General features: G+C 47.5%; 1 protein-coding gene across 2 annotated transcripts in view; it reads right to left on the bottom strand.

The window, feature by feature from the left end:
- acss2 (acyl-CoA synthetase short chain family member 2) overlaps positions 1-2,640 on the bottom strand; it is an 81,817-nt gene extending 79,177 nt beyond the window's left edge. Inside the window, exons 1-2 of one of the 2 annotated variants that reach the window (XM_038803427.1) lie at positions 2,366-2,640; positions 1,614-1,809 (exon numbers count right to left, since the gene is read on the bottom strand). In XM_038803427.1, coding sequence (XP_038659355.1) covers positions 1,614-1,809; positions 2,366-2,495 — 326 coding nt within the window. In that variant the 5' untranslated portion in view covers positions 2,496-2,640. The remainder of the gene's footprint in view (positions 1-1,613; positions 1,810-2,365) is intronic. The other variant, XM_038803428.1, reaches the window with a different exon arrangement.
- Positions 2,641-16,590: the final 13,950 nt, after the last annotated feature.

Genomic DNA, 16,590 nt, shown 5'->3' with positions numbered 1-16,590 from the left:
GAACTTTTGTCCTAGGTTAGTCATAGAAATTTGGACACTAAGGGTAATTTATCATGGCCAATCCACCCAACCTGCACATCTTTGGACTGTGGGAGGAAACCGGAGTACCCGGAGGAAACCCTCGCATACCCAGGGAGGATGTGCAGACTCCACACAGACAGTGACCCAAGTCGAAATCGAACTTGGGGCCCTGGAGATGTGAAGCAATTGTACTATCCACAATGCTACCGTGCTGCCCTATTCAGTACATAACTGCACTCGTGAAAAATTAGAGTTGCTACCATGTTGACGGCCAGGAATACACAAAAATCTACAGGATTCTAATAAGCAATACCTGGCCGGCACCAACTAACTTTGAACTGGATACAGCATAAACATTTTTCTTTAAAAGTCAGTATATATTGAAAAAAGGCTAATTCAGACTACCACAGATTGTAGCATCAATCAAAAATCGCAATGACAATCCTGTATCAAACTCAGCGTGCCAGAATAAAAAGCTAAGCAATAGCATAGGACTTCAACAGCACCACATTGTAAAAAAAGGCATCATAAAGCTCATCAATTCATCTTTTATAAATTGGTTGAACTGTTTTTTATTCATTTGAATATCTTTAGGGTTTGTGTATAATGATTAAAATAAAAATGGTGATTTGTTTAGTAATTCATAGCATAAATATACCAGCTACAAGAAACTACAGTTATAAGGAAACTGATGTGATGGGTCAAAGAGCCAATTCAAATTTGTACGGGCAAGTGAAATAAAACTATTATCTTTAGTTTAGTGAGTCAGTGACAAGGAATAGATTTGAAATTGCCACTAAGAGTGAATAGGAGCTTGAGAAATGTTTTTTGCACACAGCTCTTGGAACATGGAACGATTTGTCGGAGGGAGTTGCTGATGCTGACAACATTGCATCTCAAGAAACTAATATTTGGGCAGCACGGTGGCCAAGTGGTTAGCATAACCGCCTCACGGCGCTGAGGTCCCAGGTTCGATCCCGGCTCTGGGTCACTGTCTGTGTGGAGTTTGCACATTCTCCCCGTGTCTGCGTGGGTTTCGCCCCCACAACCCAAAAATGTGCAGAGTAGGTGGATTGGCCATGCTAAATTGCCCCTTAATTGGAAAAAATAATTGGGTAATCTAAATTTATTAAAAAAAAAGAAACTAATATTTAATGGAGAGGAAAATAAGGTATAGAACAATTGCTCAAAGAGCCACCACAGACAAAATGAACTCAATTATCAATTACTGTAAGCTTCTACAGCTCCAGAGCAAAAATTAAGATTACCATCGAGTATAAATGATGTGGGGATGCCGGTGTTGGACTGGGGTGAGCACAGTAAGAAGTCTTACAACACCAGGTTAAAGTCCAACAGGTTTGTTTCAAATCACTAGCTTTCGGAGCACTGCTCCTTCTGAGCTTCACCTGAGGAAGGAGCAGTGTTCCAAAAGCTAGTGATTCGAAACAAACCTGTTGGACTTTAACCTGGTGTTGTAAGACTCCTTATCGAGTCTAAAGACTGAAAGCTCAACAGAATTCTAACATCAAGATCACAAAATGCTTTGATTTCACTATTTTGATTTCTCAATTTGGTGCAAACTTGCCACTTACCAGTAAAATGCAATTTTATCCCCCAGTTTTTTCTGGTGAACATTCCTGTCCAAGAGATTGTAGCAAATGTTGGTGGTGGCACCTTCCATCCATTTGGTGTAAATTTTTCCTTTGCTCAGATCAAAGTTATAATCCAAGAATTTGCCCGTTTGGGGGGTCTTCCAGTAGTATTCTTTGGCAATTCTCCCCCAGAACTCTGCACGCACACAAAAAAGAAATCTCTTAAAATATATGCATGAAATATACCAGCTACAAGAAACTAACAGTTGCAAGGAAACTTAATGCAATGGGTCAGAGAGGAGTTTTAAACTTATAGGGGCAAGTGAAGTGGTGTCCTCTGGCAAGTGTTCGTGCTAAAACGAGGGGTAGAATGGGTGGACGAATGTCTACGTTCATACTGTAGTTAGCTTCTGATCAAAGGGACGAGTGCATTTTTTGATTTTGGCTGGTGCAAATATTAATTCTGCCAAGATACGGCTGCTTGGCTGCTCTCGGCTTGGGCTGGAAGGTAGGAAGCAACGAGGGGTCACAAGCACGGACTCAAAACGCGGAAACAAATCCAATACAGTCATCAGTCAGTTCAGAAAGGGTCCTCGCGGGGGGAGGGGGGGGGGGGGTGCTTGGAAGGCCCTGAACAGGCCTTCTGGAATTGAGACATTCAACAGTCTTCAAACACTACAGAATGTAGCAGAGGGAAGGAAAGGTTAGGCAGGTCTGCGTGAAAGCTAAATATCGCGCGCCGCCCAAGCTACCTTCCGGGTTCTGGATGGACTGTAAGTACAGCTCCTTGTACTTCTGGAAATTCGGCACATGAGCTCCGTTCACAACTTCAGGGGCGGCGTGATAGACATCTTTTTCAACAGGTGCCCTGTCGGGAATCATGGTGGCTGCCACACAGAGAGCGAGCCCAGAGCTGAGAGGGACGGACGAAGGAGTTGCACCGCCGAGCGGCCAGCGATCACAGGCACGAGCGGCAGACAAGGGAGCGGAGACTCACAGCCGAGCGCCGCCGAGCCCGAGTGCCCCCCGAGCCGAGCCAAGCCCGAGTGCCCCCGAGCCGAGCCCGAGCGCCGCCGAGTCGCCCCTCCTCCCTCTGCCATTGGCTGCAGCTCCGCCGAGCCGAGCCCGAGCGCCGCCGAGTCGCCCCTCCTCCCTCTGCCATTGGCTGCAGCTCCGCCGAGCCGAGCCCGAGCGCCGCCGAGTCGCCCCTCCTCCCTCTGCCATTGGCTGCAGTTCCGCCGAGCCGAGCCCGAGCGCCGCCGAGTCGACCCTCCTCCCTCTGCCATTGGCTGCAGCTCCGCCCGAGCCGAGCCCGAGCGCCGCCGAGTCGCCCCTCCTCCCTCCGCCATTGGCTGCAGCTCCGCCCGAGCCGAGCCCGAGCGCCGCCGAGTCGCCCCTCCTCCCTCCGCCATTGGCTGCAGCTCCGCCCGAGCCGAGCCCGAGCGCCGCCGAGACGCCCCTCCTCCCTCTGCCATTGGCTGCAGTTCCGCCCGAGCCGAGCCCGAGCGCCGCCGAGTCGCCCCTCCTCCCTCCGCCATTGGCTGCAGCTCCCCCAATCGCTTCCTTTCTTCCGCTCCCGCCGAGATCGCTCAGAAAGTTCAGCCAGTCTTCAGCAGTTCTTACAGTCACGCAACACAGCAAGAGGCCCTTCGGCCCCAAAACAGAAAATACTGGGCAATCTCAGCGGGTCTGACTGATTGATTTATTGTCACATCTAAGGAAGCATGTTTCTGCGGCCAAGGAATGTTCACAGTACGTTCACCTCACAGTAGACAAAAAGAATAGTGGATAGTTACAGTGGATGCGAAGAAGTACACAGTGCAGCAACAAATACAGCATCTGGGCAGAGAGAAAGGAGCTAACTGTTTTGGAAATGAAATTGAATTTTTACTGTAGCGGGGTGGCGTGGAGCAGCCAAAGAGATTGCGATAGGTGGAGTTTGTCCTTCAGCCCATCGTGTCTGTGCCAGCCATCGAGCACCTATCCATTCTAATCCCATTTTATTTTTTTAAAATTTAGAATACCCAATTATTATTTTTACAATTAAGGGGCAATTTAGCGTGGCCAATTCACCTAATCTGCACATCTTTGGGTTGTGGGGGTGAAACCCACGCAGGCACAGGGAGAATGTGCAAACTCCACACGGACAGTGACCCAGGGCTGGGATTCGAACCCGGGTCCTCAGCGCCGTAGGCAGCAATGCTAACCTTGTGCCATGTGCCGCCCTGCAGTCCCAGTTCTAACCACTGCACCACCCTGCTGCCCCAGTTCTAACCACTGCACCACCCTGCTGCCCCAATCCCGTTTTCCAGCACTTGGCCCGCAGTCTTGTATGCTGTGGTATTTCAGGTGCATTTTAAGTTTAGTAATGAGACTTACATCTGAAGTTGAAAACCAAGACAATTGTGTACAAACCCTCTACTTTATGAATGTGTGCTGGCAACACTACCGGGAGCACAACATAAATGGAGACCGTTGCAGCCTCAAAACTAAATGCTTTAATTTCAGTATACCAGATGCATATTGTTTAAAATAATAACGTGCAATCAGCACTTTCCTCAGCAGCAGAGGGTCCTCAGCAGCAAATTGATTCAGCTTCAGCCATGGAGTCTGTCAGGGGACCTTAAAATCAAAAGAAGCCAAGGTATTAATGAGGGACAACAGTTGGATACACTGCAGCTTTTAGAAACTGGAAATTAAATAAGCAGCGAATGCTGCCACGCTTTAGGTTGTCAGTCTGCATCTGTGGATAGAGCGAAAACAGATTTATTTCATGTTGATGACTTTTCATTGGAAGTTAGAGATTTTCTTAAGCGCCTGTATGTAGAGCTGGTAAAAGGTAATTGACCTGAAATATTGGGTAGAAATTTCACTGCTCTTGAGGGCAAGTACAAAGTGGACAGGTAGATTATGTTTGGGGAGGCACGGTGGGACAGTGGTTTGCACTGCTCTTTCACAGCGCCAGGGACCTGGATTCAATTACATTCAATGTCGATGTGGAGTTTGCACATTCTCCCCGTATCTGCATGGGTTTCCTCCTGGTTGTCCAGTTTCCTCCCACCGTCCAAAGATGTGCGGATTAGGTGGATTAGCCATGATAGATTGCCCCTTAGTGTCCAGGGATGTGCAGGTTACCCAATGGGATTATGGGGATAGGTGGGTGGAATTGTGTAGAGTGCCTTTTTGAAGGGTCGGTGCAGACCTGATGGGCCAAATGACTTCCCTCTTCACTGTAGGGATTTTCCTGGAGGTGGAATTGGGGATGGAAGGGCAGCTCACCAATAAGTGATAGGTAGCCAATTGAGGTAAATTAAAGTTTAATTATCAGAGGCGAGCTGAAATGTTCAATGATATTGGCAAAAAATAATCTGCCTGGTGGCTTCTTGCCAGCCGATGTGTTGGGCAGCTGGTGGGGACAGGATTCCAGGCAGGCTTTGAGCCTCCCCCACCTAATTGGCCAAGGGCAGCCTTATTTGGGAGGGGGGGGGGGGGGGGGGGTGTTCAGTGGTCCCATAGCTGTGCCCATTTTTCATTTAAAAGCTTCTGAGAAGGCACTACCACCCTCTCTCACTCTTGCATGAAATGACAGGCTTGCAGCTTCCGAATTTTGGAGCCTGCTACTGAACCTCCAGCTTTGAGAGCACAGCACCCCAAATGCAAAGCCAGCACACCCTCTGGCAACTAATTGACCAATTCAGGAAAAATCACTGTTGGATGACTGTCCCCCACACAGTGATTCGTCGGGAGTCCACATTTGATCCTGATGTTGGAGTCCTGACCTATTAACTCTGTTTCTCTCTCAGTTTGTTTCCTGACCTGTAAGTCATTCCAGCATTACTGTTTTGGATCAATGAAAGTGGGAGCAGTTCAATGAAGGAACTGGGATAGGAGCAAGTGGTGATAGAGGAGTAAGAGGGAGATGGTTCCATGGGTGACTCCCTGGACTCTTGTCTGCAGCACTCTTGTGAAATTGGACAACCATGTCATGCTCCTTTTAGACTGAAAGTTCAGGCTAGACTGACCAGTGCATCCACAACAAATGGATGCACTGGTCAGTCGACAACAAATCATCCACAACAAATCAATCAATTGTTTTAACATTTATTTTGTGATTTGTGGGGTACTTGTAAAGCTGTGTTTATTGCCCATCACTAGTTGTCCAGAGGATCTAAGAATGAACCAAGTAATTGGAGTTACATGTGGGCCAGACCAGGTCGGTCACTTTACTGAAAGATGTTAGTGAACCAATTACATTTTTACAACTAAGGCAGATCCAAGTCATATTTCTGGCCTATTGAAAAATACAACAGGAATATCTAAAGGATTTAACAGAGACAAGTACTTAACAAGACATGGAGAGAGAATGGGTGAATTTGCCAGTATGGTGCTTAGCGATAAAGGCATTTACTTTATTTCATATAGAAGATCACAAGAGATCTAAAGGAGGCGTTTAAAATAATTAAAGGAATTATTAATAATAATAATCTCTACCGTCACAAGTCGACTTACATTAACACTGCAATTAAGTTACTGTGAAAGGCTCTTAGTTGCATCAGTTTGGGTACACTGAGGGAGAATACAGAATGTCCAAATTACCTAACAGCACGACTTTCGGGACTTGTGGGAGGAAACCGGAGCACCCAGAGGAAACCCATGCAGACACAGGGAGAACGTGCAAACTCCGCATAGACAGTGACCCAAGCCGGGAATCGAAACTGGGACACTAGCGCTTTGAAGCAACAGTGTTAACAACTGTGCTACCATGCACAGGTTAGATTAGAACAGTACAGCACAGAACAGGCCCTTCGGCCCTCGATGTTGTGCCGAGCCATGATCACCCTACTCAAACCCACGTATCCACCCTATACCCGTAACCCAACAACCCCCCCCCCCCCCCCCTTAACCTTACTTTTATTAGGACACTACGGGAAATTTAGCATGGCCAATCCACCTAACCCGCACATCTTTGGACTGTGGGAGGAAACCGGAGCACCCGGAGGAAACCCACGCACACACGGGGAGGACGTGCAGACTGAGAAACTATTTCATCTCGAAAATATCACGAAAACATAAAGCACGTAAATGTAAAATTAGCACTTTGCTCTTCAGGAGTATGACTACTTTCATACAATGGGAAAAGCTTACAATGTGATGTCTTATTTGACTATTCCTTCAATTGTCTCCTGAGGTACCAAATAGGGAAATTAGGTTGTCCAGCCCCTAGGGAGTAGATCGTCCAGCCCCTCGGGAGTAGATCATCCAGCCCCTCGGGAGTAGATCATCCAGCCCCTCGGGAGTAGGTTGTCCAGCCCCTCGGGAGTAGGTTGTCCAGCCCCTCCTGTAACAGATTTTAGTGGGAAAGTTAATGCAATGTATTTAATGGTCTTGATCTCATGGCCACAATACACTTCAGGCACCCATCACTTTATGGAGCAAGTGAGGTCAGGAAGTACTTCACCCAAACTCTCCCAAAAAGGTTTTCAATTAAGTCAATTGAAAATTTCATAACATGGATTGCTGCATTTTTCTGCAACAAATGCCATTAACAGTTACAAAATCAAAGCAAAGCAACAGTTACAAAAATAGATTTAGTTAAAATATCAAGATCAGCCATGGTTTAATTGAATGACAGAACAAACTTCAAGAGTTGAATTATCTACTTAAAAGGGACTGGGCGACCTACTTCCGAAGGACTGAATGATCGAGTCCCAAGGCTTGGCTGACCTACTCCCGAGGGGCTGGACAACCTACTCCCGAGGGGCTGGACAACCTACTCCCGAGGGGCTGGACGATCTACTCCTGAGGGGCTGGACAATCTACTCCCGAGGGGCTGGACAACCTACTCCCGAGGGGCTGGACAACCTACTCCCGAGGGGCTGGACGATCTACTCCCGAGGGGCTGGACAACCTACTCCCGAGGGGCTGGACAACCTACTCCCGAGGGGCTGGATGATCTACTCCCGAGGGGCTGGACGATCTACTCCCTAGGGGCTGGACAACCTACTCCCGAGGGGCTGGATGATCTACTCCCGAGGGGCTGGACGATCTACTCCCGAGGGGCTGGACAATCTACTCCTGAGGGGCTGGACGATCTACTCCCGAGGGGCTGGACAATCTATTCCCGAGGGGCTGGACGATCTACTCCCGAGGGGCTGGATGATCTACTGCTGAGAGGCAGGACAATCTATGCCCGAGGGGCTGAACTATCTACTGCCGAGGGGCTGCACGATCTACTCCTGAGGGGCTGAATAAAGTACTCTTGAGGAACCTGGTGATCTGCTGTGCCTTTGTCCCTAGAAGGAATAAGGGTGGTGCCTGAAGAAAACATTTTAAGGCCTTTGAAGGAAGGGTGAAGGTTCCACAACTCTAAGTGGAGTGAAGAGAAGTAGAATTGCAGAGGCAACACTTGCAAAAACAGAAAGTGTGCCCAAAAACAGCAGACTAAATGAGATTGCACAGGTATAGAGATTCATGGAGATATTGTGGAAATGAGGGAAATGAGAGGGGTGACCCCATGGAAGTTCTTGCACCCAAGGGAGCAGGAGCATCCGTTTTTCTCCTCAGTTCACAAGGTTTATTGTAGTAGGAAAGGGACTGTTGGCTGTGGTTAGGGGATCGGAGTATTCGGCAATACAATTTCGGATCACGCGCCACATTGGGTGGATATGGTGCTGGAGAAGGGGGTAGCGCATAGACCGAGATAGAGAATGGACGTGGGTTTGCTGGGGGAATCAAAGCTTTTGTGAGATCGGGAGGGTGATTGAGGGGTACGTGGGCTTTAACCATACAGGGGAAGTATCGTAGGTGGGGTATGGGAGGCCCTGAAGGTGGTAATGAGGGAGGAGTTGATATCGTTAAGGCCAAGGTAGATAATGAGGAGGGAAGAGTGGCAAAGGCTGATAGAGGAGATGTTGGAGGCGGACAGGAGGTTCGCGGGGGATGCAAATCCAACACTTTTGGACAGAAGCCAGGAGCTTCAGGCAAGTTTTGATCGGTTGTCCACGGGGAAGGCAGTGCCCGGAGGCAGGTGAGGGGGAAGGATTTATGAGTATGGGGAATAGGTGTATGGTAAGTCAACTTCAGAGGGTGGCGGCGGCGAGGGAAATTATCCAGGTGCGAGATAGGACGGGAAATTGGTGGTGGCCCCGGACCAGATTAATAAGGTGTTTAAGGAGTTTTATGAAAATTTGTAAAATTCAGAGCCTCTGGGGGGGGGGGGGGGGGGGGGATCAGAGGATGCGAGAGTTCCTGAACGGATTGGAGTATCCGAGGTTAGAGGAGGAAGATAGGGCCAGACTAGAGAGGTCGGGAGGGGAACAGGAGGTAAAGAAGGCAATTTGGAGGATACAATTGGGAAAGGTAGCAGGGCCATATTTGATTTGATTTGATTTATTGTCACATGTATCGAAGTACATAGAACATAGAACAGTACAGCACAGAACAGGCCCTTCGGCCCTCAATGTTGTGCCGAGCCTTGATCACCCTACTCAAACCCACGTATCCACCCTATACCCGTAACCCAACAACCCCCCCTTAACCTTACTTTTATTAGGACACTACGGGCAATTTAGCATGGCCAATCCACCTAACCCGCACATCTTTGGACTGTGGGAGGAAACCGGAGCACCCGGAGGAAACCCACGCACACAGGGGGAGGACGTGCAGACTCCACACAGACAGTGACCCAGCCGGGAATCGAACCTGGGACCCTGGAGCTGTGAAGCATTTATGCTAACCACCATGCTACCCTGCTGCCCCCTACAGTGAAAAGTATTTTTCTGCGGCCGAGGGAACATACACAGTACATAGTACATACCTAGTAGACAAAAGAATAATCAACAGAGAACATTGATAAATGGTACATCGACAGTGATTGGTTACAGTGTGGAACAAGGGGCCAAATAATGCAAATACATGAACAAGAGCAGCATAGGGCGTCGTGAATAGTGTACTTATAGGGAACAGTCCGAGGGGGAGTCGTTGAGGAGTCTTGATGGGTTTCCATTGGAGTATTACAAGAAATTTAAGGATAAATTGATGCCGCTGATGGTGGGGATGCTTGAGGAGGCGATAGGGAAGGGGGTGCTACCACAAACATTGGGGCAGGCCTTAATCTCCACCTCACAGAGTTTGGTCGTACTGGCCTATATCGCTATTGACTGGATGTGAAGATATTGGTGAAGGTAATGGCGGCTACATTGGAGGGATGCCTCCCGAAGGCAAGAGGGGAGTACCAGACAAGGTTCGTGAAAAGAAGGCAGCTATTCTCAAATATTAGGAGGATATTAAATATAATCATGATGCCGGCTGAGGGAAAGGAGACAGAGGTGGTGATTGTGCTGGATGAGGAAAAGGCATTTGATCGAGTTGAATGGGGGTATTTGATTGTGGTTCTTGAGAGGTTGGGATTGGGCCGAGATTCATGGAGTGGGTACGGCTGTTATCTAAGGAACCGAGGGTGAGTGTCCGCACAAACAATATGGGTTTGGTGTACTTTGCTCTGCACCGGGGGACCAAGCGGGGGTGTCCTATGTCCCCTTGTTGCTATATTTATCTGGTTATAAATACAGCGGTCAATATGGTCGCCTTCCTTAATCCTAATTATGTTTGCTCTAGAGTCGCCAGCTATCTTTCGATACCGCCACAAATGTTCAAACCCGAATACTGATCAAAGAACCAATGCACCAGTTAGTTAGTTCAAAGTCAATACTATTTATTTACACACACAGTAATATCTACTCATGCACAAAATAAGACAAACTAAACTATCTCTAATGCTAAAGCCTATACTTGACTTCGGATGCCCACTCAGCCAGAGAAACAATGGCCGTTGTTCGGATCTGAGGCTGTTGGGTGCAAAGCTATACAGGAGAACAGCTAAGGTCGTCCGTCCGATAGCGAGCGTTGACCTTGGACTTACTTGCTTCTGGTGCAGCTGGTGAACGGGTCTCTCCGCTTCGAGAGCTGAGTCCAAGAGAGCGATTCTCTCTCGGGGCCTTCTTCTGATACCTGAAGTAGCTTCGCGTGCTTTTGGGCGGGCCTTGAACTTGGCCCCGAAAAATTGGGCCGTATCTTGATCACTCGTATTGATCTTGACCAATGAAGGGGTGGGTGCCCTGATGGCTGGGCGTGTCTTTGGTGACCGTTGGCCTTGCTTTGTTTGTGTCTTTCTGGCACCGGGGTGTCTGCAATAGTATCGGTTACTTGAATGTCATTCCTTTGTTCCCGGAGATGGGCCATCAATATGTTAATTGATCTACAGTTTCAGTCTCGTCTGGGAGTTGCCTTCTCAATACGCATACAGGCTCTGTGCCTGCTTGCTTTCCTAACATTGTCCATATTTCCCCACAATCATTGCGATCATCCATTTTGTATTCTGGAAGTGGCCATCCCAGATGGCTACACCCTCTGTTATTTGCATTATCATAGAATTTACAGTGCAGAAGCAGGACATTCGGCCCATCAAGTCTGCACCGGCTCTTGGAAAGAGCACCCTACCCAAGGTCAACATCTCCACCCTACCCCCATAACCCAGTAACCCCACCCAACACGAAGGGCAATTTTGGACACTAAGGGCAATTTAGCATGGCCAATCCACCTAACCTGCACATCTTTGGACTGTGGGAGGAAACCGGAGCACCCGGAGGAAACCCACGCACACACGGGGAGGATGTGCAGACTCCGCACAGACAGTGACCCAAGCCGGAATCGAACCTGGGACCCTGGAGCTGTGAAGCAATTATGCTATCCACAATGCTACCGTGCTGCCTAAAGTGGTAGAGCCTTTGGCCATCGTTTTAAGGAGCAAGGGACTGTGGAAGGGAATTGGAGTGGGGGAGGGGGGAGTGGAGCATTGGGTGTCTCTGTTCGCAGGCGATTTATTGTTATATATATCAGAGCCGAGTGTGTCGATGGGAACATATGGAACTTCTCTGAACATTTGGGTCTTTTTCAGGATATATATTAAACCTGGAAAAGACTGAATACTTTGTGGTGTCTCTGCGGAGTGGCGACGGGGATGGGATGGCTACCATTCCACAGGGCGGCAACCCATTTCAGGGTGCAGATGGTGTGGGACTAGGGGGGCTCCATAGGTACAATTTTACTAGTTTGGTGGGGAGGGTAAAAGCGAATTTGGCACAGTGGAATAGTCTCCCTGTCACTGGCAGGTCTGGTGCAGGCAATTAAAATGAATATGTTGCCGCGATTTTTGTTTCTATTTCAGTGTCTGCCTGTCTTTTTGACGAAAGCTTTTTTTAAAGAAGTGTACAAGCTGAGCACCTTGTTTATTGGGGGGGGGGGGGGGGGGGGGGAAGAGGTAGTCAGGGTTAAGAAGGTGGTCCTGCAGAGAGGGCGGCATGCAGGGGGATTTGGCCTCCCAAATTTATTATACTATTATTGGGCACCAAATGCCAAAAAGGTGAGGAGGTGAGTTGGAGTTGGGGGGGGGGGGGGGGGGGGGGGGAAACAATACCAGGGGTTAGAATGGAGAGTCCCTGCAGGAAGTCGGGTAAGGTAAGAGCGCTGCTCCCAATGGCCCCGGGTAAATACTCTGGGAGTCCAGTGTTGGTGGCAACACTGAAGATTTGGAGGCAGTTGAGGCAACACTTTAAGCTGGGGGCCGGGTATGTGGAGATGCCGCTTAGGGGAACCATAGGTTTGAACCAGGGAAGCTGGATGGGAGGTTTCGGAGATGGGGGTCAAATAGCAAAAGACCTGTTCCTGGGGGGAATATTTTGCGAGGTTGGAAGAGTTGGGAGAGAAATATGGACTGGGGCAAGGGGAAGAGTTCGGTATCTGCAGCTCCAAGACTTTGCTAGGAAGGAGGTTGAGAGCTTCCCATTAGCACCGACCCCCTCATTGTTGGAAGAGGTATTGACGGCAGGGGGAATGGGGTGGTGTCGGCGATCTACGAGAGGATTTTGAGGGAGGACAGGGTGTACATGAGGGGATCAAAGCCAAGTGTGAGGAAGAGTTGGGGGAGGCTATGGAAGATGTTTGTGGTGTGAGGTGCTCCAGAGGGTGAACGCCTCAACCTCATGTGCAAGGTTGGGGCTGATACAGCTGAATTGGCACACCTCATGAGGGCGAGAATGAGCTGATTCTTTTGAGTGAGTGGAGGACCTATGTGAGCGATGTGGGAGGAGCCTCGAAATCCATGTACATATGTTTTGGTCCTGTCCAAAGCTGGAGAAGTATTGGAGGGAGGTTTTCAGTGTCATCTGTGGGGGAGGGAGGGGGGGCGGGGGGGGGGGGGGGGGGGTAATGCACCAGGGGCCCTAGAAGCTATTTTCGGGGTGATGGACCAGCCCGGGTTGCAGGAGCAGATGTTTTAACCTTCGCCTCACCGATTGCCCGGATGCGGGTCCTGTGGGAGTGGAGGTCAGCTTCTCCGTCCTGTGCCTCCGGAACTACTGTAATTTCAGACCCTCGAGAAGGTGAAGTCTGAGCTGAGGGGGATGAAGGAAGGGTTCTACAATTCATGAGGACTGTTTATTATGCACTTTCAATAATTGGTTGCCCTTGAACATGGCAGGGGGTGGGGGGGGAGTCATTGTTGTCCTTGATTAGTGTTTACCGATTGACTGTTAATTTTCTTTTTTTCTTGGAATGTACGGGTGATGTTTTGGTCTGTATACTGAATGTTGTTGGTATCGTATTTGCTTTTATTTTTTTCTTGTGTTGTTTATTCGATGAAAATGAGAATAAAACGATTTTAAAAAACATTACACTATATAAAAAATAAATAAAATGAGAAAGCTGCATGATGCAGACTTAAAGCAAATAGGCCTGTGAGAAGCCACAGACCCAAGGAGACAGCTGAAGGTCTGTAACTGCTTAAAATGGACTGCTGTTCTATCTGTATGGCTAAATACCAGAGTGAGTGAGATAGGTGAAGTTTGAATGCATGTGGTAATCCAGAGGAGAGGATCAATGAAAGGAGAGATCTTAATCGTGCAGGAAGGTGAAGTGTTGGCTAGTGTAGACTTGAGAGATGAACAGACACTTCCAACACTGATGAAGGTTCAACTCAATTTTATTAGCTAACTTCTAATACACGATGACTGTGGGTCTAAATGATGCTAACTTAAACTAGAGACCTAAGCCTTGTCCGAACCAGTTGATTCTCTCAGCACGTGGTGTGAGTCTGTGCTGGGCTGGATGAGTTCTTGTTACACTGAGGCAGCAACCAGAGTGAGCAGGAACCGTGGTGCCCTCTGCCTTTATAGTGCGTGTATTCTAACTGGTGATTGGCTGCGGTGTTTGTACTTGTTGATTGGTCCCTGTGTGTGTCCATCAGTGTGTGTCTGTACCATGATATACTGGTGTATATTATGACAGAAGGTATCCGAGAAAAAGTGTTATTTGGGAGAAGATTCCAAAGCGAATAGACTGAATGTTAACATTGGAAACCCTTGTGTGAAGGACAAATTTTCCGTGAGACCGGTTGGCTCAGTGAGATGGGGGTGGGGAAAGTGAGATGGTGAGAGGTCCACAGCATGTCACTTGTTTCAGAATGTATGTCTAATGTTCAGTTAGTCCAAGATAGATTTGCTGACCGTTACCCTATGTGACGGTATAATTGTGGGTGATGGTGTAATATAGTTCATCTCGGTTAAACATTTTATTCTTTTAACAGATCAGCACACTGTTCATTAGCCTTTTTCCATGTTTCTAAACAAAAAAAATCAGGCCTAATTCCACCTTCGGATCAGAGTTGAATAGTAGTAACACCAGCTGTAATTGCTGGCGTCAATCTCTTGGTCTCCATTACCAACATTGCTTTCTTAGCTAGTTACCACCTCTCCAATATCTACTACAGGTTATTCTGAAATTCAAGTAATTGCTTCATTCAGGATCTGTTGAAGTGGCTTGCTTACTCCAAATTTGCATTTTATCTCCTATGACTTGGATCTGAGCCAACATTCCCAGTCCCACCAAGGATAAAGCCTTAGTAGTGTCAAGTTTGAGTAGAAATACTTTAGACCTTCCATAATGCACAAAGGATTAGAAGGCCACATTTTGTTTAACGATGACCTAGTGAAGATTGAAGTCAGACCATACTCCTTATTTGTGCATATTTCATCATGGAGGTGTTGCAATTCTACTGCTGGTTCTTGGTTTTTATAAATCAAATCAAATTTAGATAGTCTATTCACGGTTAGTTACACTTTTTAATACAAAACATTTAAGGAAATATTGGGCTAGATTCTCCGGCTATGTCTGCAGGTACCATCTGGGTTTATGACCAGAAATTCGGCGCTGCCCCTGCACCGATCCTCCACCCGGTGGGGGGCTAGCAGCTGCGCAGCGTAAAGCCCCCGGCTTTACTTGCGGATACAGCCGGGTCCGTGGCCACGCATGCGCACTGCTGTGCTGTTCAACATAACGCCGACCGCACACGGACCGGGCCAGCCTCGCCACCCCCGACTAGTGCCCTCAACCTCCGTCGGAGCCTCCCCACCCCCCACTGTGGTGGCGTAGTTCTCAGTCTGCAGCCACCACACAAACTCCCCGAATGGTGTGAGCACACATGACCCACGCCGTCGGGGACTCGGCCCATTGGGGCGGAGCATCGGAGGGCGGCCTTGGATGAAGTCCTGAGGCCACCCATACAGCGTACTCAACAGGTATGCTGTTTGAGGGGGCGGAACATCACAAAAATGGCACTGCCCCCAATTCCGACAGAAACGGGAATTCTCCGGCCGATCGCCGCATGTGATTTCGGTGTTGGCAATTGGAGAATCCCGCCCAGGGTTTTTCCAAGTTCTATTTCTTGGATAACACCCAAAAAAATGTTTTAATTCACTATGTTGCAGTACCAAAAAAGATGTCTTGCTCTGTAATACAATTTGGTTGGTAGAATGAGTAATACAGAGTATTCAGAATTGAGAACTGATTAGGGTTATCCTGAGACAAGGTTGTTTTGCTTGGTTTGTTTTTGTTTTTTCTTCTCAGTGGATGGGGTGGGTATGGTTGGTTGGGGTTTGTTGTATTGGTTTTGTGTATCATCTGCTGCGGATAATATGGGTTTATTGAAAAATCTCTAATAAAACTATTTTTAAAAGGTTTATCTTGGAACATAATAAAAGTAACTTCATATGCAGTAGAAATGTAAGTGCAAAGCTACTTTGATTTCAATGACATCAAGGGATACTGGGAGAAGGCGTGAATATGGCATTGAGATAGAGGATCAGCCATGATCATATTGAATGGCAGAGCAGGCTCAAAGGGCTATGACCTATTCATGTTACTAATCGCTATGTACCACTGTCTATCTCATGTCCAAGAATTCTCCAAGGAAACAAACAGATAATTTGAAGAATTGCTGCCACATTTACCAAACAATTTGTAAGCTTTCTTTTATATTATATACATTTATTTCAGCAGCTCAGAACACGTCTATCAGAAACAGCATATTGCTCGTTTATTCATGTCAACATTGGTATTGAAGCTGGTAAGAGGTAAATATTTTGAGAATGTCGAAGAGAATTAGCTTTTGACTTCAGCTGTTTTGTTTTCTTAAAATTGAGAAACTGACAGATCTTGTTAGAGCTTCCTGAAATATCAAAGTATGTACAGAAGTTCACAATTCAAATTTATTCAGCGATTTTGTTTGAAAAAGTAAACCCTACCTCGGTGTAAAATTATAAACGTTAGTGTATTTATGTCATATTGCAATTAATGAGGAAATACCTGATGGCCCTCCCTGGGCGTGGTAACATATTCCAAGGTTTGTAGCATTGTTCATCATTCTTAGATCAGCGTGCTCACAAGCTTTTCACGTCTCCAGCTGATTCTTTGAACTGGACTCAAGAAAACTTTCATTGGTCTAAACCAGAGGTGGAGAGGATGAGCATCATTGAAGCCAAGTTAGCATTTTAGCTAATGAGATGTCTCCTCAAGCTCTACTAATGAGTTTGGAACACATTTCATATTCCAGTAGTTCTACAATATTACAATACTGTTACATTAT

The sequence above is a fragment of the Scyliorhinus canicula genome, chromosome 7, assembly GCF_902713615.1.
Source record: "Scyliorhinus canicula chromosome 7, sScyCan1.1, whole genome shotgun sequence".
NCBI lineage: Eukaryota > Metazoa > Chordata > Chondrichthyes > Carcharhiniformes > Scyliorhinidae > Scyliorhinus > Scyliorhinus canicula.
The sequence above is the reverse complement of the archived record's forward strand: the minus strand, read 5'-3'. Positions and strand labels throughout refer to the sequence as shown.